Source organism: Erpetoichthys calabaricus, chromosome 3, assembly GCF_900747795.2.
Source record: "Erpetoichthys calabaricus chromosome 3, fErpCal1.3, whole genome shotgun sequence".
In the NCBI taxonomy this organism is placed as follows: Eukaryota; Metazoa; Chordata; class Cladistia; order Polypteriformes; family Polypteridae; genus Erpetoichthys; species Erpetoichthys calabaricus.
The window spans coordinates 219,836,741-219,861,865 of NC_041396.2; the positions used below are offsets into that span (position 1 = coordinate 219,836,741).

General features: G+C 35.8%; 1 protein-coding gene across 1 annotated transcript in view; it reads right to left on the reverse strand.

Moving 5' to 3' along the window:
* The window catches only part of nus1 (NUS1 dehydrodolichyl diphosphate synthase subunit), a 45,686-nt gene that overhangs the window by 15,189 nt on the left and 5,372 nt on the right, over window positions 1–25,125 (reverse strand). The window contains exons 2-3 of the mRNA XM_028797804.2: window positions 21,401–21,532; window positions 5,897–6,049 (exon numbers count right to left, since the gene is read on the reverse strand). Coding sequence (XP_028653637.1) covers window positions 5,897–6,049; window positions 21,401–21,532 — 285 coding nt within the window. The remainder of the gene's footprint in view (window positions 1–5,896; window positions 6,050–21,400; window positions 21,533–25,125) is intronic.

Consider the following 25,125-nt stretch of genomic DNA (forward strand, 5'->3'; position numbering starts at 1 on the left):
TTATGTACATAGGTGTGTGCCTTTCTAAAGTATGTCCAGTCCATTTAATGTGCTACAGGTAAACTCCAATTAAGTTCTAGACAAAAGTATAATTAAAGCAAACATGATGCACCTCACCACAATTTGGAGTGTGACACCAAAAGATCTGAATAAATGAGATTTTTGATTTTAATAAATTTGCAAAACTTTCCTAAACATGTTTTCATTTGGTCTTTACAGGTTAAGTTTATGTAGACTGATGGGGAAAAAAGGCAAATTTATGCATTTAAAATGAATACTAAAAAAACACAGTTTATTAAGCGACAGAACTATTTCTATTATGCATTTTCAATTCTGTTTTTACTTATATGTAAAATACACACAAAATACTCAAATGTGCCTAAGGCATCTGTTGAGGACACAATTTACATTCCTTTTGTTACAGGTCTTAGCTAGATGTTACCAACAAAATCAAAACTGAAGGAGATCATATTTTTACCTAAACAGAACTTGGCTATGAAATCATAATTCAGTAGTGCTTCAGATATCTTAAATATATGTTATGTTGTTTACGACTATACTTTTAACACATGGTGTAGTGATCTATTGTGAGAGACTTCTGTACTCTCTGAATGTTTTATTTAAAATAAATAAGGCGGTCTTATTATTATGCTGCACTTGTATTAAATACATTCATCAGGTAATTCTTTTGTACTGCTTTGGCAGTCCAGATGATTTTAGACAGTAGTAATGTGTACTGGAATCTGTTTACTTCAGTTTGCTTCCTGCTGAGCATAGTTAATTTTCTTTTAGGTTAATTATGCCCTTCCCATTTTTACGGAGTGCATTCCATTGCATGCCCATTATTTTTTATGCTACCATGACTGCCAACTGTCAGAAGCAAATATCCATTTTCTCTAATTTAATTTCACTTCCACCTCTCCTATTTCAGTGGTGGTCAACCACAGAACTCCCAGTTTCTAATAAAGTAAATGTATGAACGGTTTATGGCTATAACCTTTCTTGTAATTTCTTAATTCTGTCTATGCTCCTTCATTATGGCAAAAAAAGCTGTTCTTTCTTTCATAGGTTTTTTTCAATCCAGGTCACTGGATATGGAAGTGGTATTAGCCTCCTCTTGCTGGCCAACTAAATACAGTACTGTTCCACACACTTCCTATTCCCTCCATTTTTACGCTTAAATTTCATACTAGTTGCACAAGCTTCCAATACAGCCTACCTATCACGGATATCCATCATCTTGTAGTGCAGTTTTTTAAAGAATTCTGACCACTATTACTTCCTCTCAGCTTTAGCTTTCTTATTCTTCTCTCCACATTCTTTTTTTCATCTTTCAACCTTTTATTATATTCATTCAGTTGGCTATCAACTAGTTCTCATTGTCATATGCAATTTTGGTTTTTCTCTCCGTCGGTCATTCCCCTATATGTGTCATACCTCTTATTTCTATTACTGACTTCCTACTGCTATGATCCAGTTTAATAATCTCAACATGACTTATAGATAGCTAGACAGTTCTGCTCCTTACCTACTCCATGTCACTGCATAATTTCACCAGAACAATTTCTGTTCAGCCCTGGCCTGCCTAGTATAGGAATATATGTTATGTTTCTCTAACAACATGCTTTTAAAGTCTGGTTTGTCAGTAAACCCACTTAGTTAAGTTTGTAACATTTCCTGTTGTAAGATTTACAGTTTCATCATTAGCTGGTTAAAAAATATTACTGGTCAGATAAGACAAATTAATTAAAATTTCAAACTCATTGTGCTTTAAATGTTCCGTATGTTTACCTCTTATCCCAATTTAAGGGAAAACAAACTTGGTCAGTTTTACACAAATCCTTTATTTCAGAACTCCTATAAACATCATTTATTTTTTATGTTTTCAAGTTTTATTATATGAGTGATTACATTTTGATAATGCTTATGAATGAGTGCAAACCCAGAATAATGAAATTACTTAGACAGCCGTTACCTTCACTCAAAAAATGAATGACTTTGATGCAGCAATAATTTCAACTTACCAGTCAGATATACGACATGTGCTTTCACTTATAGATTGTACTAATGAACAGTAGTTTTCCTTCAAAATCCAAATGAATGACACAAATTCAGCTTTTGCAGATTTGTATTTAACTTGAAGTATGGCGTTTTATTTGTTCTGCATACTTCAGTGACTACATGTCTCTGTTAACACGTTACACGTCATATTAATAAGGTGATGTGCCTTGTTTCTTTGAGGCATTGAAACACTAAATAAATTTTACTTTGATATTAACGAATGTAGCAATTCGTGCTCACACTGGTGTAGAAAAGCCAAACAGGCACTGTATTCGAGTCTTGCATCAATATTTACATGCTGCAAATATTGTTAGTGCTGCCAGTCCTCCATATGTAACTGGATGCATGCTAGGCGCCCCTCCTCTATTCATGGCATTGAACTGCATGTGAACTGTACGGATTCTTGGACTGATGGACGTTTGTAGAAGTGCTTATTGCCATCAGAGAATGAATGCAAAACCTCCATTGATTTATCAGGACTATGTACGAAACTATTAAAAGAAATTAATCTTATTATCTTTTCATCTCCTCTTACAAATGCATGACAATACAAGTTAAATAATTGCACCTCATTTGATCAGCAAATGTTATTTCTCTTTCAAAGCTCGCACAAATCAGCTTCTGAATTAACTCCATAATGGGGTAAAAGTGGCAACAAGCCTGTGTGTGTTTTGTCGTTTCTTTAATAAAAGTATGATTCCTACACTCGTACATAGAAATTTTGTGCATGATAACAAAGCATTTCCAGACAGGACCTCTGTTTATCTTTGACATGTGCTGATATGGTGCTGTAACTTAACAACCGTGAACCATTTTTATATGTAGTTTTTACTCATGTATTGTTATGCCTTGCGAAGTACGTTGTCTACTTAAAGTCACACATAAGCACAGTACAGACTCTCTCCATACCTTCCGATACTATAAAAAAAAAGCTGGTACCATTACATTTTCGGAACTTTGGTACTGAATTAATACTGAAGAATTGGTCTTTGTGATGTTTCCATTTAAAATCTGTAATCATTATAAAGATTCCAAAAAAGTTGAAAACATTACTCAAACTCAGAAATTTCACTATTTCCAAATTAAAGGTTCCACCGCTTTAAAATCAAGAATAAAAGGTTCCTATGTTTAAAATAAAAGTACCAAAACAAAAATGTATTAAAAAGGCATATAAAGCAAGTCTGCATCATACAGAACAGTATCCTTTCTACGTATTCAGTATATTACTGCTAATGTAAAGTGCCCCTATAAATAAAATGCATTATTATTATTATAATATTCTGACATCCACTCTGTAACAGAGAAAAAAATTAGTCAAATACATAATCAAAAGACTACGGTTTTCTATTTGTATATTCTAGAAAAAAAGTTACTTAATGCAAAGTCTGATATGAACATGTGCTTTAAGAAAGACAAACATGAAATCAGCAGTGTTTTATTAGTAAAATTATTTAGTAACTTTAAAAATCAGCACATCTTTGTTTTAAAAGTTGAACTGGATGTCAAAATTATTGTTAAAATGATAAAAAAAATGGTCAGTCACAGGAAGGAGGACAATTTATTTTTAACGCTTTAAGTTTCTTCCATCAAATTACAGAAATGCATGGTTGTGAATTTTACTTCTAGTGTCATATTTCTGATCTGTAAAATAATGTGTGTTTTTCCACAGCCCAGTATATAAAACAAATCATAAATGGGTTAACATACAACCACCGATCCCCTCCATCCCCAAACTCCCAACGCACTTTCTCATGAAACATGGTTTTGCTGCTTAATTTTAAAGTACATATAAGCTCTGGTGCTGATATTTAGAAAGAAAATGTGCTGGCAATGCTTAGTAGAAACAGCATTTCAACTACAGCAACATACAACATTGTTTAGGGAGGGACTCAACATACACCTATGGACAAAAGTACTCCTTTGAAGATTTTGGTATGGTGACATTTCGGCAAGTGATTTAGAATTGCCCCAAGGACAAGAATGGCTTTTGAACAATAATAACAGGTTTTGAATACATACCATGAACAGGTATATGCCAAAAATGTCTTACAGAATATATCCATTAGTTTCAAAAGAATACCAGGAAATGTATTGGACATTGAAGGAAAAGTCTGGTATTTTTCAAGTCAAAGTTATTTCATCACAAACATGGTATAAAAGCATTTGTAACACAAAATTGTGTTCCAAAGTCCAGCATTTTCTATAAATTAAAAAAAAAAAAAAATCAGACTTGCTACACTGATATATTACATTGGAATTAATGCAGAATTCAGCCAATGAAAAGATGTATAGGCCTACCAACTGAAAAAAGTACACTGCCAACACTTATCTAGACTTACTATAGGTTATCTAAAATTACCCTGGTCAAGACCCCAATTGTTAGCGTTGCCATCAGCTCCCCACCATATTGTCAATCTGCTTGGTAATTAATACTCCAAATATCTCTAAGTGGATTAGAAGTTAATGTGGTTCCAGAGATGGTCTCACAAAACATATCACAGCAGCTTATCATATGCTGATGATTTCTTATACTACTGTACACTGCTGCTTCATTATATTTAATAGAAAAGAAAATCTAATACAGCTGTCATAATAAAGAGGGAAAATGATGTTCTATAGTATTTAAAATAAAAATATTCTATTTAAAAAAAATCTACTCTATTTAAAGATACATCTGAGGAACTTTCAAAAATTTGGCAGGGGTTATTAATGCTGTATTTACAAGAACATTCTGGACCTTTGTTAACATTTTACATGCTTCAGTATCGTTGAGAGACTACTACATGGTTTATTGGTTTTAACAGTTCTTGGTTGAAGATGGTGCTGAAATTGAATTTCAGATTAAACATGGTATTATTTCATTGTTCTGTATCATACCAATATTAAAGTACCTTTATAAAACTATATAAAAAAAAGTGGTGGTAGAAGTGATAACTTCTCTTTTCTTGTAGACGTATATACCAGTCTGAGAGCTGTAGGGATATTTAAGAAGAAAAATGGTCATAAAATGATTTAGAACCTTCAAGCTAACATATCTATAGAAATGATGCTGGTTAAAATACAGCATGGTGACAGCAAGATAAAGACAAAATGCTTAGCTTCTATATACAGTAATTACAGGACAAGAGTTTAATGTCTAATCTCTACATGGTTAAGCCTCTTTAGATGACATTTTCTTCAGAAGGAATTGCACAGACCTTACCAAGAATGACTGCAGCACTGATGACCACAGATGGATGGTGCACTAAAGGTATTTTGTGAGGTCATAGCAAGGATGAGTTTGAAGATATGTGCTGTAATGTGTTGCCTGCTGGTGAGACAACCCTGGTGCAAAATTTAAAAATAAGCAGGAAAGCTTATGAAAAAATACACTGCTGTATTGGATCATGAAAACAAACACTGAATAGCAACCTACAAAAATAAAGATTTTTTGTCTATTCATTTCAGATAAAAACGGAGTGGGTGGTGTCAGTGTGATAAAGGCTAAAAAGGAGGAGGCTTGAAATAATGCATGAGAGACATTGTTCTTACCTAAATAAACCCTGCATGGATGGGGAAGAAATACCCCCAAACATGACATTAATCCATTATAGTGGATTAAGTGGTGTTTGGCCTGTTATAAAGGTTTTGGAGAAATGAAAAAAAGTGTTATGAAAGCAAAGAAACTATAAAACTACCAATTAAAAATATTCAATAGGAAATAAACAGAAGGCAACAGCTACCAAGGAAAACACTGCACATTTTTCTCCAGTAAAATGTAACTCAGATGACTCCATTAACTCAATATACAGACAGGGAAACAAGCAGACTAACTATTCTCGTCAATTTGACTTACCTTGAAGAAAGCTGTCCAGCATATTAACGTCTATATCACAAGGCCTCTTCTGTTGCTGTTGTACTAACTGGCAAAACTTCTGAGCTGCTTTCACTATGCTGGACTTTCCATCACTTGGTGACAAAATATTAACTGTTGCTTTACATGACAAAACTGCAAAATGGAAAAAAAACATAGTAGAGTTAGCATTAACCTAAACTGCTTAATAAAATATATTTATTTTTTATATAAATATATAGTTGAAAAGTTTGTAAAAAGGAACCGTCACAGTTTTTAGAGGCAGATTATTACAACTTTGTATTTAACTAACAATGATCATCACTGTTGGTTGTTTGAAAGAAAAACAACACTCTGAGATTGAAGTTAAAAAAGGAAAGAAATCCCCAAGATGTCAGTCTCCACAATCAAGTGCCATTGTTTGGGATTATGACAAATTTTACCTTGCACTGCCCAAACAAAAAGACAAATGCATGCATATACAGTGCATCCGGAAAGTATTCACAGCGCATCACTTTTTCCACATTTTGTTATGTTACAGCCTTATTCCAAAATGGATTAAATTCATTTTTTTCCACAGAATTCTACACACAACAACCCATAATGACAACGTGAAAAAAGTTTACTTGAGGTTTTTGCAAATTTATTAAAAATAAAAACACTGAGAAATCACATGTACATAAGTATTCACAGCCTTTGCTCAATAATTTGTCGATGCACCTTTGGCAGCAATTACAGCCTCAAGTCTTTTCGAATATGATGCCACAAGCATGGCACACCTATCCTTGGCCAGTTTCGCCCATTCCTCTTAGTAGCACCTCTCAAGCTCCATCAAGTTGGATGGGAAGAGTCGGTGCACAGCCATTTTAAGAGCTCTCCAGAGATGTTCAGATTCAAGTCTGGGCTCTGGCTGGGCCATTCAAGGACATTCAGAGTTGTCCTGAAGCCACTTCTTTGATATCTTGGCTGTGTGCTTAGGGTCGTTGTCCTGCTGAAAGATGAACAGTCGTCCCAGTCTGAGGTCAAGAGCACTCTGGAGCAGGTTTCCATCCAGGATGTCTCTGTACATTGCTGCAGTCATCTTTCCCTTTATCCTGACTAGTCTCCCAGTTCCTGCCACTGAAAAACATCGTCACAGCATGATGCTGCCACCACCATGCTTCACTGTAGGGATGGTATTGGCCTGGTGATGAGCGGTGCCTGGTTTCCTCCAAATGTGACACCTGGCATTTACACCAAAGAGTTCAATCTTTGTCTCATCAGACCAGAGAATTTTCTTTCTCATGGTCTGAGAGTCCTTCAGGTGCCTTTTGGCAAACTCCTGGCTGGTTGCCATGTGCCTTTTACTAAGGAGTGGCTTCCGTCTGGCCACTCTACCATACAGGCCTGATTGGTGGATTGCTGCAGAGATGATTGTTCTTCTGGAAGGTTCTCCTCTCTCCACAGAGGACCTCTGGAGCTCTGACAGAGTGACCATCGGGTTCTTGGTCACCTCCCTGACTAAGGCCCTTCTCCCCCGATCGCTCAGTTTAGATGCTAGGAAGAGTCCTGGTGGTTTTGAACTTTTTCCACTTACGGATGATGGAGGCCACTGTGCTCATTGGGACCTTCAAAGCAGCAGACATTTTTCTCTAACCTTCCCCAGATTTGTGCCTCGAGACAATCCTGTCTCGGAGGTCTACAGACAATTCCTTTGACTTCATGCTTGGTTTGTGCTCTGACATGAACTGTCAACTGTGGGACCTTATATAGACAGGTGTGTGCCTTTCCAAATTATGTCCAATCAACTGAATTTACCACAGGTGGACTCCAACTAAGCTGCAGAAACATCTCAAGGATGATCAGGGGAATCAGGATGCAACTGAGCTAAATTTTGAGCTTCACGGCAAAGGCTGTGAATACTTACCAGCACACACTAGGACCGATTTAGAATCGCCAATCCACCTAACCTGTATGTCTTTGGACATGTGCTTTCTCAATTTTTTTATTTTTAATAAATTTGCAAAAACCTCAAGTAAACTTTTTTCACGTTGTCATTATGGGGTGTTGTGTGTAGAATTCTGAAGAAAAAAATGAATTTAATCCATTTTGGAATAAGGCTGTAACATAACAAAATGTGGAAAAAGTGATGGGCTGTGAAAATTTTCCGGATGCACTGTAAATAAATATTGCATTTTAACCTCAGTCACTTTGATAAGTGAAATCTGTTTTCTCATTTTAGCATGCTTTTGATTTTTATTAAGTTCAGCCAGGTCCATCTTTAAATAAATAATAAGCGCACAAAAAAAAAAAAAAAAAAAAAAAAAAGTCAACAAAAGCGGCTATTAGAGCCATTTACAATTTTGGAATCTAGGATGAAGCTCTTTGTATTAAATCTGCATATTTCCACTTGCTTAATATAGTTATCATATTAAAGAATGCTTTTTTTTTTTATATATATATATATATATATATAAATATATATATATATATATATATATATATATATATATATAAACAAAACCACACACACACAAAATATTGAATTCCTAAAGGTACTTATCTATTTTTACCAGGTTCATATCGAACTAACCAATTTTCTAAATGTTCTGTCCCTCCAAAGTCGCTGGTATGTTTCTCCACATGTTCTGGAGCTGTCAAATCTTGTAGTCTATGTGTTTTTCTCTACATATTCATTTTTTAATTGGACCTTTGTTCATACTCTCTCTTCAGTAGAAAATCTTTATGTGGGTACTAGAATTGTCAGACTGGCCTTATAGATTCTTGTAGGAAACAGGCCGATTGTCTATCCTCAAACATTTGGAAATCATTCCTTTAAAAATGTTTGCTAAACTGTAGGCAGTTTGGACTAGTAGTTGAGGCTTTGGACCTTAAACCCTGAGGCTGTCTGTTTAAATCCCACTACTGACTCTGTATGACCATCAGCAAGTCACTGGACCTGCCAGTGCTCCAACTGGAAAAAAAGCAAATGAAATGTAACCAATTGTATCATAAATGTTATTAAGTCACTCTGGACAAAGAAGTCGGCCAAATAATAAGAAAATGTAAAATGTAATTGAACTTTCAGCCATGATAATCAAGATTTTTTTAAAAATAAACATTAAGAACTGGTTCTCTGCTGAATCTCATATCAAAAACTGGGCACCCTTACAGCATCCACTTGTTTGCAATATTGCAGCTGCGGCACTCACAGGGTTTGGTATTTGGGGTGTTTTTTTTTGTTTTGTTTTTGTCTAAGCACCCAGATTCTTTCCCTCCATTTTCTTCCATTTCACTACTTTCTGAATTTTACATTCTGATACTTAAAAAAAATTTGGGATATTTTGTTTTGCTGGAAATATTTTTTCACCCCATCTCTCTAGTAAAAATCTGATTACCAAAAAAATGGAAGAATTAGTAACTTAATCGTCTAAGTACCATACAAGTGTAGCATGCATCTGTTTCACAGTTGCTTCACTTCTGTTGACCACCAACACTCAATGCCGGTTTGAAAGAATATTTCATATAATAAACTTTTTACAAAAACATTTTTGGTTATTCTTAAAAACTATTGATGTAACCTTTTTAATGTCATGTCTGACTCACACATAGAACAAAGGGACGCTCTGCATGTTTGCTAAGACAATGTCATTGCTTCCGTCTGAGTGGACTGAGTATAGAGAAAGACTAGGTTTCTAACCTAGAAATTACTCAGTGGAATTTGCCAAAATATACAACTCCAGCTTTGTTCACGTTTGCTGTTTGCCTGGTAAATTACCAGTAAATTCCTGGGATAATGTGAATGTATGAAATACTTTTCCCATATTTATTCATAAATGACTTACAGGTGCATCTCAATAAATTAGAATATCATTGAAAAGTTAATTTCACTAATTCAATTCAAAAAGTGAAATTCATATATTATATAGATTCATTACACACACAGCGATATATTTCAAGCATTTATTTCTTTTCATTTTGCTGATTATGGCTTAAAGCTAATGAAAACCCAAAATTCAGCATCTCAGAAAATTTTAATATTGTGAAAAGGTTCAATATTGTAGACTCATGGTGTCACATTCCACTCAGCTAATTAACCTAAAACACCTGCAAAGGTGTCCTGAACCTTTAAATGGTCTCTCAGTCTGGTTCAGTAGGCCACACAATCATGGGGAAGACTACTTACTGACTTGACATTTGTCCAGAAAACAGTCATTGACACCCTCCACAAGGAGGGTAAGCCACAAAATGTCATTGCTAAAGAAGCTGGTTGATCACAGAGTGCTGTATCCAAGCATATTAATGGAAAGTTGAATGAAAGGAAAAAATGTGGCGGGAAAAGGTGCATAAGCAACAGGGATAACCGCAGCCTTCGAGAGGATTGTGAAGCACAGCCCATTCAAAAATTTGGGGGAGATCCACAAGGAGTGGACTGCGGCTGGAGTCAGTGCTTCAAGAGCCAACATACACAGATGTATACGGGACATGGGCTACAACTGTCGCATTCCTTTTGTCAAACCACTTCTGTACCAGAGACGTCAGAAACGTCTTACCTGGGCTAAGGAGAAAACGGACTGTTCTGTGGTCCAAAGTCCTCTTTTCAGATGAAAGTAAATTTTGCATTTCATTTGGAAATCAAGGTCCCAGAGTCTGGAGGAAGAGTGGAGTGGCACAGAATCCAAGTTACTTGAGGTTCAGTGTGAAGTTTTCACAGTCATTGATGATTTGGGGAGCCATGTCATCTGCTGGTGTTGGTCCACTGTCTTTTATCAAATCCAAAGTCAGTGCAGCAGTCTACCAGGAACTTCTAGAGCACTTCATGCTTCCCTCTGCTGACAAGATTTATGGAGATGTTGATTTCATTTTTCAGCAGGACTTGGCACCTAACCACACTGCCAAAAGTACCAATACCTGGTTTAATGACCATGGTATCACTGTGCTTGATTGGCCAGCAAACTCACCTGACCTAAACCCCATAGAGAATCTATGGGGTATTGTCAAGAGGAAGATGAGAGACACCAGACCCAACAATGCAGACAAGATGAAGGCCGCTATCAAAGCATCCTGGGCTTCCATAACACCTCAGCAGTGCCACAGGCTGATTGCCTCCATGCCATGCCGCATTGATGCAGTAATTCATGCAAAAGGAGCCCCAAACCAAGTATTGAGTGCACACATGGACATTTTTCAGTAGGCCAACATTTCCATATTAAATTTATTTTTTTTGTTGGTCTTATGTAATATTCTATTTTTCTGAGATACTGAATTTTCAGTTTTTATTACCTGTAAGCCATAATCAGCAAAATGAAAAGGAATAAACACTTGAAATATACTCTTTGTGTAATGAAACTATATGAGTTTCACTTTTTGAATTGAATTACTGAAATAAATTAACTTTTCGAAACAATTCTAATTTATCGAGATGCACCTGTAAACTTATCTTTTACTTTATAAAACCTATTAACACTTACTCTCCAGAATGTACACTTAGATTTGAAAATGGAGACCTACTTAAAATACCAAGGACACAAAGTGTCTGTAAAAGGCAGAGCATTACATAGCTTTAACAAAAAAAGATGTGTGATGCCCCAATTCATCACAGCTAATATATTCCTCCTGCATCCAGACATCAATTTTCATGTACTGAGACTGACTGGGAAAATGAGGATGCAGAACAACAGATGTAGGTGCAAATGTGAAAAGTACTTTTTTATTCCAAACAACTGAATGGGCAAAAGTGCAGTGCAGTCTCAATAAATAAATACATAAACCATAATAAAACAGTGTTCAAGTGGAGGTTGAAAAATCAATCAATAAATAACCAATTACTGTTAAAATCAAAGGTTAAAACACAGTCAGTCTATATTCATAAAAACCATCACAGGCTTTGGTGCATGCATCTAAAATTAGATTTCTTCTACTAATACGCAATGGTTTTCTCAGCTGACAGGAGATGTCCTCCAGCAAGAGAAATCAACCATTAACTGGCTTCCCACAGGACCCCAGGAGCCTGGGTAATGGGATCACAGAGAGAAGGTGCTCACTAGAAGCGTCTATACCCAGTGACCTCTGTCCATTCGTTCCACATCTGGCATCATCCCAAACGGCTTGCTGCTTCTCCGCAACACCAGCTCTGCCAATATCCTGCCACTACTTACTTTTAAATTTCTTTCCTGGCAATTTAAACTTCTGACCTTTCTCTTTCCTTTTTAATTCTCCTGGTCTATCTTGTGCAGGCTTTTTTCATACTCCATTGAGTGTAGGAGCCTTAATTACAATCTCCAGAGTACCAAAGAGGAGAAATTAGGGTGTGGGGTAGGGTTGGCTGAACTGATTGGATTTGCAAATGAGTGCCTGATCAGCCAATTTCCTCATCACTACCCTGGGACTGCTTGGCTACACTATCGCCTGTACCTATAAACCCTGAGCATGAGCACACTATTCTTAAACGAACAACCAGCATAATTCCATAGACCATGAACATGCATCACCACAAGATATAATTGTTTTACTCCAAAATAGAAGAGTTTAGACCTTAAGTGAAATCCGGAAGCTGGTATATTTTCACAACGATGAATAAACTTGCATGAATTTTGACTAACCAAGTGGTATAGAATGATTGTAGCACTTTGTTATTAGAAAGGTAGACGCTCAAGTCAGTTTTTCAAAAGAAAATCAGCATCTAAGGCTGTGTATGGAACTATCAATAGCCCTGATATTTTTACAGCCAGAACCACATACAAGTACACTGATCCTATCCTAAAGGATAAATGAGCTCAACATCTTCCAACTGCTTGAGACTAAAATTGCCTCTGAACAGTTTTAAATAAGTTTCAAATACAAACCTTTGAGTAACTTCAGGGAAATGCTGCACTATGCAATGATTTTTCCATACCATTCAATTTTTTTGCAAAGGATAAAATTACTGTTCACCTATTGGAATATCTTGGCTTGTGAATCATTTCCTCAAAGTGATGACTGTGGTTGTGATTAAAGGCACACTCACCAGAGTACACTTTTATGTATCTCAACTTTTTGGAAAAAGAATGTTCATATATGTAATGCTCAATAAACTGCTTTAATATTGCTCTGTAATGGGTATACAGCATTTCTTGGTAGGTTTATTCTGTTCCATGTTTGAGAGCTATAATGAAGTTTAGTAATCAGAAAACAAACTTTGCAAAGATTCTGACCTCTAAATCATGTTACTATCCTGTTCCATTTTTTGTTTTAAATTCCAAGTAACACCTTGCTAAACCCAGAGTATGCCATGGTCAGTGAAGCAAGTGCAAACAATAATAGGAAAACAAGACAGCCTCTGATCATGAGGAAGCAAGAGGAGATTGTTTCACAAGCAGAACTGTATTAACCTGAGTTAGGAAATACTGAAGGAGAGCTTGTCAAAAGACTGCAGCTATAAACAGAACAGTAACATAATATTTATAATGAAAATATGATTGTTAAATGATAATGGTAAAGTCAAAGCATCATGCATTCTAACTATAACTCAAGACAAGGTGGATGAACAAAATGTTTTAAGAAAATTGGGATACCAGGAAAAACCCAGATGATGTCCATTAATGATGTGTAGAATAATCATATATTCCAGTTATTCTTAACCTTTGAAAAACTACACCTCATAGAGGTCTTTCAGTAACATACTACTTATATTAAGTGTAAATTAGAAACTTTGTTAAAAGAAATTCTTTGTGGCATGGATTGGCAAGATGTTGTAAACATTTGAGCTTCTGGATAATGCTGACATCATGAATGCATTACACAACTTCTGGAGATTTGTCAGCTGCACACTGATGCTGCAAATCGACCATTCTACCACATAACAAAGTTGTTCCACTGGAATCCGAATCCGATAACTGGGAAGGTCACTAAAGGAACATTAAGCTCATTATCATGTTCATGAAACCAGTTTGTGAGGACATTTACATTGCAACTTGGTGCATCTGCATGCTGAAAGTAACCATTAGAAGATGGATGATTTGGCCACAAAAGGATGCACATGGTCAGCAACAATACTTAAACAGGCTGTTGCATTCAAGCAATGATTGACTGGAATTACAGGCCTAAAGTAGGCAAAGAAAGCATTCTCCACAACATCACCCCATCACCAGCCAGGACTGTTAACATACTGCAGATCGGGTGTATGGATTCATACCGTTTGTGCTAAATTCTGACCCTACCATCTGTGTATCTCATCAGAAGCTGAGATTCATCAGACCAGGCTATGTTTTTCTAGTCTTCCAACAGTCCAATTTTGTTGAGTATGTGCCTACTGCAGCTTCGGGTTTCTTTTCTTGGCTGACAGGAGTACAATTGGACATAGTCTTTCTATTTTTTGGATTTTATTAAAATCAAATAACATTCCATACAAATAAGTCCAGTTTTACAAAACCAGGTTTGAAACAAAATCGACCCCCACCCATGAGAAAGAGCTATATATAAATGAATTATATAATAAAAAAATTTAAAAAAAAAAAAAAGGGGGAGGGAAACTGCTTCCTCAATTAAAACGCTTATTCTAAAATGTTACTGATCAGATCCTGCCAGGTTCTGAAAAAGTTTTGTTCAGATCCCCCAAGTGAACATCACTTACCCATTGACTTAAAATAGGAGAGTTAGGATTCTTCCAGTTGAGCAAGATACGTCTACGTGACAATAGTGAAGTAAAGGCAATTACAGTTTGCCCTTCTCCACTTTAAGCCCATCTGGAAGTACACCAAACATAGCTGTTAGTTGATGAGGAGGTATTGTGACACCAAGGCTGTCTGAAAAGCATTGAAAGATTTTGGTCCAGAATGATGCTAATTTGGTGCACGCCCAAAACATGTGGCCCAGTGAGGCTGGAACTTGATTGCAATGTTTGCAGGTCGGATCTTGCCCTGGAAACATTTTGGACAATTATAAACAAGACAGATGTGCTCGATACATAATTTTAAGTTGAATAATTATATGCTTTGCGCATATGGAGCTCGAATGAATTCTGTGCATTGCTACCTTCCACTCCTTTTCTGAGATGTTGAGTGAGAGATCCTTTTTCCACTGTACTCTTGGATCTTTGAAAGGGAGGGACTGTAAAATGGTTTTATATATTATGGAGATGCTGTCCGAGTCCTCAAGACTGATCGATGGGTGGGACGTGAATAAAATTGGGCAGATTTTGTTTAACAAAGTTTCTAATTTGAAGGTAGTGAAAGAAATTTGTTGTTGGAAAGTTAAATTTGGAGTGTAATTGTTCGTAGGATGCAAAGATGTTGTCTATGTACAGATCTCTAAGTGATTTAATCCCGAACGTTTTCCAGACATTAAAAACTGCGTACATCCCAGAGCGTGGAAAAAGGTGGTTCTCATGCAGAGGTGCCACAGATAAAAGCTTCTCTATCTTAAAATACTTCCTACATTGTTTCCATATTCTGAGAGAATGAAGCACAATTGGGTTGTAAGTATAATCGGCAATGACTTGTACTTATTGAGGAACAAAGCAAGGAATATAAAGAAATACTGCAGGATTTTATTTCTATTGCGGACCAAGCCTGTGTATGTTCATCTATGTGTGTCCATGTCCAGGTTTTTATGGCTTGTATATATGCTGCCCAGAAATAAAACTGAAAGTTAGGTAGAGCCATGCCACCTTCTGCCTTTGGTCTTTGTAGGGTCGCCCTTTGGATACGTGGATGTTCTGAATTCCAAATAAATGACATTATGGTTGAATCTAATTTCTTAAAAAATGATTTATTGATGATTATGGGAATGTTTTGAAACAAAAAAGAAGCTTAGGAAGGATATTCATCTTAACAATGTTAATTCTTCGAGCTAAAATGAGATGAAAGGTAGACCATTATGCAAGTGTTGATTAATTTTTTTCCATACAGACGGTACAATTTTCTTGATAAAGAGCTTTATATTTACTTGTGATGTTTAACCCTAGATATGTAAACTGATCTGCAATGATAAAAGGGAAGGTGTCCAATCGAATATTGTGTGCTTGAGAATTCACTGGAAACAGCACACTTTTATTCCAATGAATTCTGAGACCAGAAATCTGTTGAAATTCTGTTAGTGCTGTTAGGACTACAGGCACAGTAATTTTTGTGATCCGATATAAACAGTACCATATCATCTGCACATAGAGAAATCTTCTGTTCAAGTCCTTCTCTGATAATACCCTTTATCTTATAAGCATTTAGAGAGTGAACTGCCAGTGGCTAAATGGAGATTGCAAAAAGCAGTGGTGACATGGGGCATCCTTGTCAAGTACCACGTTCTAGTTTAAAGTAGTCTGAATTAATGTTGTTAATACAAACTGAAACTTCGGGACTGGTATACAGTAGTTTGATCCATGCACAAATATTTGGGCCAAACCCAAATTTCTCCAATGTAATGAAAAGGTAGTTCCCTTCAACCATATCAAATGCTTTTTCTGTATCCAACGATATCAACAGCTTCAGGGTGTTAGACTTTGTAGGTAAATATATTACATTAAACTGGCATCGAAGATTGGAAGGGGTCTGTCTTTAAAAAATTTAGTTTGGTCTTGTGATATTACCGAAGGAAGCACTTTCTCAATCTGTCCAGCTAGGATTTTGGAGAGTATCTTAACATCATTATTCAGAAGTGAAATTGGTCTGTATGATGCACATTGTAATAAGTCCTTATTTTGTTTAGGAAAGACAGTAATTAATGCTTGGCGAAAAGTCTGAGGTAGAATTGTATTGTCTCTAGCTTCTGTAAATGTTGATAATAAATGGGGATCTAGATATGTTGACAATTTTTTATAAAATTGGGCAGAGTAGTCATCAGGGCCTGCTGCTTTCCCACTTTGAATTGAGTTTATAGAATCTAGTAATTCATCTAGTAATGCACTGAGAGTATCTATTTGTGGTATCTGTAATGCATCCAGAAATGCATTAGATTGTGTCTTGTCTTTTTTAAACTCAGTAGAATATAAAGACTTATTTATAGTAGTCTCTAAATGTGTGCATGATATTGTTATGGTCAATGATTTTGTTTCCGATTGCTGGGATTACACTGCGAAATTCCTGCTTGTGGATTTGTTGAGCTAAGATCTTATTAGCTTTCTCTCCATGTTTATAGTAATGTCTTGATTTAAAAATGAGTTGTTCAGTTTCTTTAGTTGTTAATAGGTTGCGTTCTGAATAGAGAGTGTCTTTTCCTATGAAGTGCCTCACTTGGACTCCTGGCATGTTCTTGATCTATTCTAGTAATTTCACTGATTAGATCAGATACCTTCTTGGTTTCCAATTTATTTCTGTGGGAAAGATAAGAGATAATCTGTCCTCCTAAGACAGCCTTCAGGGTTTCCCAGAGTATTCCTATAGAAACATCTGAGGATGTATTTGTCTCTAAAAAAAAATCAATTTGTTTGGATATAAATCCTGTACAGTTCTCGTCTGCTAATAAAAATGGGTTAAGATGCCATCAGCAAGATGAGTATGTGGGGCATAATGATTTTAGCTCCAAGATGAAAGGGGTCGTGGTCAGAGATAACAATAGCATCGTACTTACAAGATTTAGTTGTAGGTAAGAAATTGTTATCTACAAAGAAATAATCAATTCTTGAGTAGCAATAATGCACTGGTGAGTAGAAGGAATATGCTCTTGAGTTTGGGTTTAGAAATCTCCAGGGGTCTGATAAGTTGTGATCAGTTGCAAACTGTGTAATTTTCTTTGCAGTGTTAGATGTCATCACCCCTGTGGCAGGAGACCTATCTAGGTATGGATTTAAAACACAATTAAAGTCCCCAGTCATTATAATTTTTTCACATTGGGAATGGATGCAAATACATTTTGGATGAAGTTCCTATCATCCACATTGGGGGCATAGACATTTATCAAAATCACTTTACAGTTAAATAAATTACCCATGACAATCTCATATCTCCCTCCAGGATCAGATATTACATCTAATACTGCAAATACACCTGTTCTATGTATAAAAATTCCCACACCTCTAGTTTTCTTTGTAAAGCTGGAATGGAATGTTTGGCCAGTCCAGACTTTTTGCAGCCGAAACTGATCATTGCTTAATAAGTGGGTCTCCTGTAAAAATACTATTTTAGCGATTAGACCAGATAGGTGAGAGAATATTTTCTCCCTTTTTAATTTGTGATTCAGACCTTTAACATCTCAGTTTTCTCAGCTCGTTTTCTGCTTCCTCCGTAGAGGTAAAAATGTAGAGCTTGCCTTCAATGTCCACTATCAGTTTGGCAGGATACAAGAGGCTGTATCTGATGTCAGCTTTCCGTAAGCGCTATTTAATGTTGTGAAAAGTAGCATGTTTAGCAGCTGTTGAGGGTGATAAATCAGGGAAAACACGAATGTGCTTATTTTCAAATATAATCTTGCTTCTGAGAAGTAACATTATTTGTAATTTAGATTGTAATTTTTCGAAACACACAATAAGAATCCTAGGTTTAGAGGTATAGGATTTCTGTATGCAGTAAGCTGTTGCTATCTCGGTGTGATTTGACGTCCTCTCCAATTATTTTAGAGAATAGTTCAGCTACGAATTTCACTGGGTTTGGACTTTCACAATTCTCAGGGAGACCTTCGATTCTAATATTATTCCTTCTGCATCCATCTTTCAGTGCAGCAAGTCTGTCTCAAGAGTATTTTGCATTCGGAATTTACAGCTCTTGCTTTTCTGTCAGTGGTAGATGCCAGTTATTCGGCTATTTCAATTCAAGTCGTGAATGTTTGCTTAAAATTAACCAACTGTGCTCTCAGTTTATTCTCAAACTTAGACGCATTTTCCTGAATTTGTTCCTTTTTTCTAGCATATCTTTAAAGACTGCCTCAAAGCTATTATTACATGTTTCTCATTGTCTTTAATATCCTGCAGCAACTTCTCGTTTGTCTTGTGTATGTCCTTTATTTCTTTCTTTATATCATTTATACCACTTTTCCTTATATCATTTAATTCCTTTCTTATATCATTTATTACTTTCTTGAACACCTTTATGTCTTGGGCATTGGCCACTGCGGTGATTATTGCCTTCAGTTAGACAAATAGTTTCAGTCTTCATGCTCCGCGGGTGAAGTGGCAAGCCCAGTTAAAGTCAATGCTCCCGGCACACGAGAAGTAGATGACAATGAGGAAGGCAAGGCCATTTTCAGTTTCAATGAATCTTCTGGAATCGACAAGCTATTGTGACCCGAATCACTTACACATTCGCTCCCACATTCATTCTTGGCTGGAGACGATGCAGCCTTACCAGGTCCTGGGAAATCTGTTCTTTTGCCAGTCTGTTCCAAGGTCAGTCTCTGAAAGGCCATACCTTGAATTTGGACTTGATGCCTGTCTAGGCTTGGATGAAGCTTTAGCTTTCTTTTCTGTTTCTTTTTGAGCCCCTTTCCTGCCGCTCATGTTTATATAAGCTTGCATTTACTGTAACAGAACCTCCTTGGGTTGGGTATATACAGGATACCTCGGGATAATAAAAAAATAAAGAGAAAAAAAAATAACTGCTGCTATCGGAGTTCTGCTTCAGATGTCCATCTCCTGTAACAGACGAGAGACATAGTCTTGTGATGTTGTACCGCCTCATGATTTGACATGCTGCGAGTTCTGAGATGCTTTTCTGCTCACCATAGTTATACAAAGAGGTTATCAGTTTCTGTAGCCTTTATGTCAGCCTGAACTAGCGTGGCTATTCTCGTCTGACCTCTCCCACCAACAGGGCGTTTCCATCCACAGAACTGCCACTAACCGAGTATTTTTTATTTCTTGCACTATTCTAAACTGGTGTTTGATGTGAACATCTGAATGTTTTTTACACTGCATTTATGCCACATGATTGGCTAATAATTGAATGGATAACCCGGTGTACAGGTGTTCCTAATAATTTGTTCAGCAAGTGCATAGGCAGCACTTCCACTATCTACTTATTTTAAGTATTGCACTCCTAGATGTAATCCCAAAAATGTGGTATGAATGGAATATTCTAAAGTGAATCTCAGAAAATGAATTGAATTTGGCCATTGCCAAAATACATTAATCAATTTGATGCAAAGCACAATGCAATTCAGTTATACAGTAAATAGTATGTATCAAACACACACATCTCTAATAAAAATATTCAAAAATATATCATGGACAAGAAAACTGTTATTAAAGTCATCAAACACATAAATTGCTAAGTTATTTATTTTGGAAACACTTTACATTCAGATCTTATTGGGGGAAAATATTGTTTGCTATCTGTCAGAGGGTTTTGGACTTAAATATCCTCTAATGGGATTAACCCAAAGTAACACTGGTTGTGACAACAATCTGTCACAGAAAATTAATTGTAACATCTTACACTAAAAAACTCATTCATCATCTTACCCTAATCCAGCGTTTCTCAACCTTTAAGTATTTGCAACCCAAGTTTTCATAAGTTTTAATCGCGTCCCCCTAACATTTTTTTGAAAGGAGCCCACTAATACCAATTTGTTCTTTTTTTATTAATGATATATCATAGATGCATATTTTATTATACCTACTTAACTTTTATCGACATTTACCTAACTCTATGTTTATTTTTCTAGTATCAGAATGTAGTTTAAGTTAATTTGTTTTGGTTTCAATAGATGTATTTTTCATATTTTCGATTCTTAATTTCTTTTTTTCACATCGCGCCCCCCTAGGGGGGCCCGCCCCACAGTTCGAGAACCACTGCCCTAATTCATCATATATTTCTCTGTATTAATGGTCTCCCAAAATAAACAAAACGGGTCCTGTTAGCCTTTTTGATGTCTCAATGTGCTCAATATGAGGAACTACTTCATACCGGGTTACGTTTAGCTTTCGGAAGGGTAGACAGTAGTGATGAGACTGCTGTTACTATAAAACACACAAATATTGGAAGTAATAGGGATTGATTTCTGTCTCATTCCTTGTAATGTGTATTAAATAAAAAAGAAAAATATCAAGACATTGACAAGCTCATTGAAAAGTCACAAGTCACAGCAGTGTGGTGTTGTTAATGCAAGATGGGAAAGATATACTGTAAGAAAATATTCTAAATTTTTACAAAAGTGGCAAAAATAGTATGTCATGGAAAAGTAAATCAAGACATAGACATCTGATATACTGTACATGTAGTACTTTCCTATTCATATCTTTATTGCCTTATAAAATAAACATGTTCATTATGTTTCATATGCCCTCGTACTAAGTAAACTATCAATGGGTATTTTCTGAACAGTTTAAAAATAAAAGGGAAGTAAATCTTTTGCTACTGACAAAAAAGCCACATTTGTATTATAATAATAAATTATTAACAAAATAATAGTTTGTCAGAAGCCAGGCTTAAAGTATGCAATATAAAACTAAGTAATATGCTTTAAACTAAAGGGATCATTTAAAAATTCAAACTAGCTCTTGTGTAATAAACTATACAAACCAGTTCAACACAATTAGAATCTTTGTTATTTAAATAACATGCAGCCAAGGTCAAAAAAGGGAAACTGCTGTTTACAAAACACAATGCTGCATAGTAAACCCACCTTGCTGATCTGTATTGTCAATGTTGCTATTTAGAAATTCAACAGAATATTTTGAACAGTCAAGGCCGAGGAGCTCTTGTTGCTGTTTCAGGATTTCCTCCATTAACCTGGAATTGTTTCTTCTAAAGATGCCTATTGAAAAAATAACAATGACAAAAAAAGGGTCAACTTTTTTTTTTTTTTTTTTTTTTTCAGTTCTGCAAATGTTATCAAGGTGAATACTGAAAAACAGAACATGATCAAATGAAGGAAGAAAAGGACTGGAAAAAAATGTGTATATATACAATGTATATCTATTTTTTATTTATATATATATATATATATATATATATATATATATATATATATATATATATATATATATATATATATAAATAAAACTTTTCAGCCTTTAATTACAGTATATAAAAAACTACTACTTCTGAAATATACTGATGGAAAAACAAATGTATATAGTATGTCCTGGAATGAGACAACTACAGTTATAGCATATGTATTTTCACAAAATAGTCAATTTGTTTTAGACTCTCTCAAAAGCAATAAAGCTTGTGCACTGGGACAATGCAACATTATTTGGGAAGCCTTGGATCTCAACCTTTAAAGACATTAATTTTGTTGGGCCCTTCTGCGGGAACTGGATAACATCCCACAACTGCAGATTCAAAGGCTCCTTGGTTCTTTGTGACAAAACTGTCCAGCGGTGATAAAGCAATTTTACAAGATACCCAGTGACAGAAAAAGTGAAGTTTAATATTCAGTTATTATTGTTTTCCTCTTGTTTTTCTGGTTTTACTATTTTGTTTTCCAGTTGTTCTCCTTTATAAATTTAATTTTGGCTAAGAGGTTAAAAATTCAATTAAAACTTCAGTGTTGAACTTCTGTTTTCCATCTCCACATAAAATCAAAGACAGATTTGTAGAATTTGCAAATCTATACTTGTTACTGTACTGTATATACAAATAAAAAAAATTAGTGTACCACATGCTGTCTCTCTTAATTTAAATACTGCTCAATAAGACACATGGATAGATAAACATGCATCTAGCAGTTTAAGGTTCAGCAATAAAGTTCTCTTAACTCCACAGTTTTATGTCCTATATATAGCAGACATGCGACAGTTACATATTCAGCCATCCATCCATTTTCCAACCCGCTGAATCCGAACACAGGGTCACGAGGGTCTGCTGGAGCCAATCCCAGCCAACACAGGGCACAAGGCAGGAACCAATCCCGGGCAGGGTGCCAACCCACCGCAGGACACGCACAAACACACCCACACACCAAGCACACACTAGGGCCAATTTAGAATCGCCAATCCACCTAACCTGCATGTCTTTGGACTGTGGGAGGAAACCGGAGCGCCCGGAGGAAACCCACGCAGACACGGGGAGAACATGCAAACTCCACGCAGGGTGGACCCGGGAAGCGAACCCAGGTCCCCAGGTCTCCCAACTGCGAGGCAGCAGCGCTACCCACTGCACCACCGTGCCGCCAGTTACATATTCATTACTATGTAAAATCACCTAAATGACAAGGTCAAATATGGGTAAAAGTATACGAATTCAAGAAAAAACAGGAAACATCTGATTTTTAAACTACAAATACTGCAATGCAGCTAGCAGACAACAAAGTCCAAAAACACATGGTATTGTTTATGAGCAATGCAATAGCTCCTTCTGTATGTGGAAACAGTTTCTCAAGGAAAGACTACTTCAGGTTTCCTTTATAAATCTAGAAGTTCACCACTTTACATTAATTAAAAGCTACAAGTTTAAATTGTTTTATAGTACTAGGGTGTTGCACCGTGTTAGCCATTATGAATGTAGTGAAAAGTCAAGCAAAATGACACCTTTTATTGGCTAGCTAAAAAGATTACAATATGCAAGCTTTTGAGGCAACTCAGGCCCCTTCTTCAGGCGTCTTGCGTCTACCCTTACATGAAAAGCAACATATGCAAAAAATAACCAATAGATTAGCACAAGAAGCAAAAAGGGTGGGTTGAAGAATAAATTTGAGTAGGACTAAGTGAATGGGTGTCAACATAGCACAGAATAGTGCAAGGCTAGAATTAAATCGTGTGGAAAGAGAAAAGGTTATCAAGTTTGCAATATCTATAAAGTGTAATAAGCACTGATAGAGGAACAGATGGGGACATCAATGTAAATTCTATGTTACAGAATGTGAAGAAGGCTAAGACAAAGGCTAAAATAAGAATTTTTAATCTCAATATTAAAACAGTTATTCTAGAGGATTAAAACTTTTCATATTAATAAAAATATTGCCTAGAAAATGAAAACATTTGTTAATAGGTGCCTTCAAAGAACATTCAAAATATAGCGGCTCACCAAACAAGTAGCGGCTAGCTGTAAAAGCTCATCCTGCCGTCCATGGTAAGAAAGCTGTAATACTGGACAGGTGTACAGCACTTACAACTGTAAGCACAAATGAAGCATGTAAAAATGGATAAATAACTTGAATACTAATATGCTCCTATGTATACATACAATGTTTATGGTTACTGTTAATGCTTCTTGAATATTTACTTGTGTACTTGCATAACTCATTCTAGAATTAAATATTTTTAAGTAGAAAATGCTTCTAATGCACAATGTTTTGGTCAATCAGTCTGTATTCATTGATAATTGGTTTTCTTTGCTTTTCTGTATCAAGAACTAACTTTTACTCTAAACCAAGCAACATTAATATGCTTTTTAAAAACCACATATCTGCATCAGCCTTAAAATCTGTACTCTGTAAGCAAGTTGTCCAAACTGAAGTTTCTGGTGGGTGGTTATTATTACCTACATATTCACTGTATTCATTTACCGGATGCTGTGTAGCTTTATGCTACAGTATAAAGTGCCTGTGAACATACATGCAAGGTTCATCAAATCAAAGGTGATATCCTTAAGCCAACATAGATGTAAGGAAAACCTTCATGTTAGAACAAAACAAAAACGAGTGTGGAAATAACTATTAAAAGAAGAAAACAAATGGATAAGCCATAAATTGCAGAAACACTAATATAACAAGACATTCATTGGACTCAAATCCACCTAGGCAAAGAAAAACACAGGACGACCATGAAACACTTAGAAGAGAGCAGTAAAGAATGAGTTTTGGGGGAGAAAAAAAATGCAAGAAATATCATGGGAAATGGGCAAAACAGAAACCACAAATGGGATAAGACAGAGGTAGATCATAGAAACCAATGTTCAATGAGAATCAAAGATCATAAGCAAGTTAAACATTTATAAGACTACTTGAATTGTACACCTAAACTAAGTATTTTAGATACAGTAAATAAAAACAGCAAACGCATTTGACTTTATTTGTATTCTATCCAGTCACAAAAAACAACTCCCATCTTGTTAAAATATAGGATGAAAAGTAGATTCAAACACATGCTAAAAAATGACAAATTAATCAGGCAGACTGAGACTGCAATAAGTTAGACAAACCTCATGTTCAAACAAGCTACTGTATTTCAATTAGAAGAAAATGCTTCGTACAGATAGAAACTAGGCAGTAATTGAATGTACAGTACACTGTACTTTTTAATTCAACACATTAGCAAGATTCATAGACAATTTATTATCTCTAATAAAGATATGCTTTTTTCCCCCCTTTGTCTGCTTTTAAATTGTTCACACTACAATTGTCAACATAAATGAATTTGCATTTAGTCTACAAGTTGCTTATAATGGATACTCAATTGGCCCCAA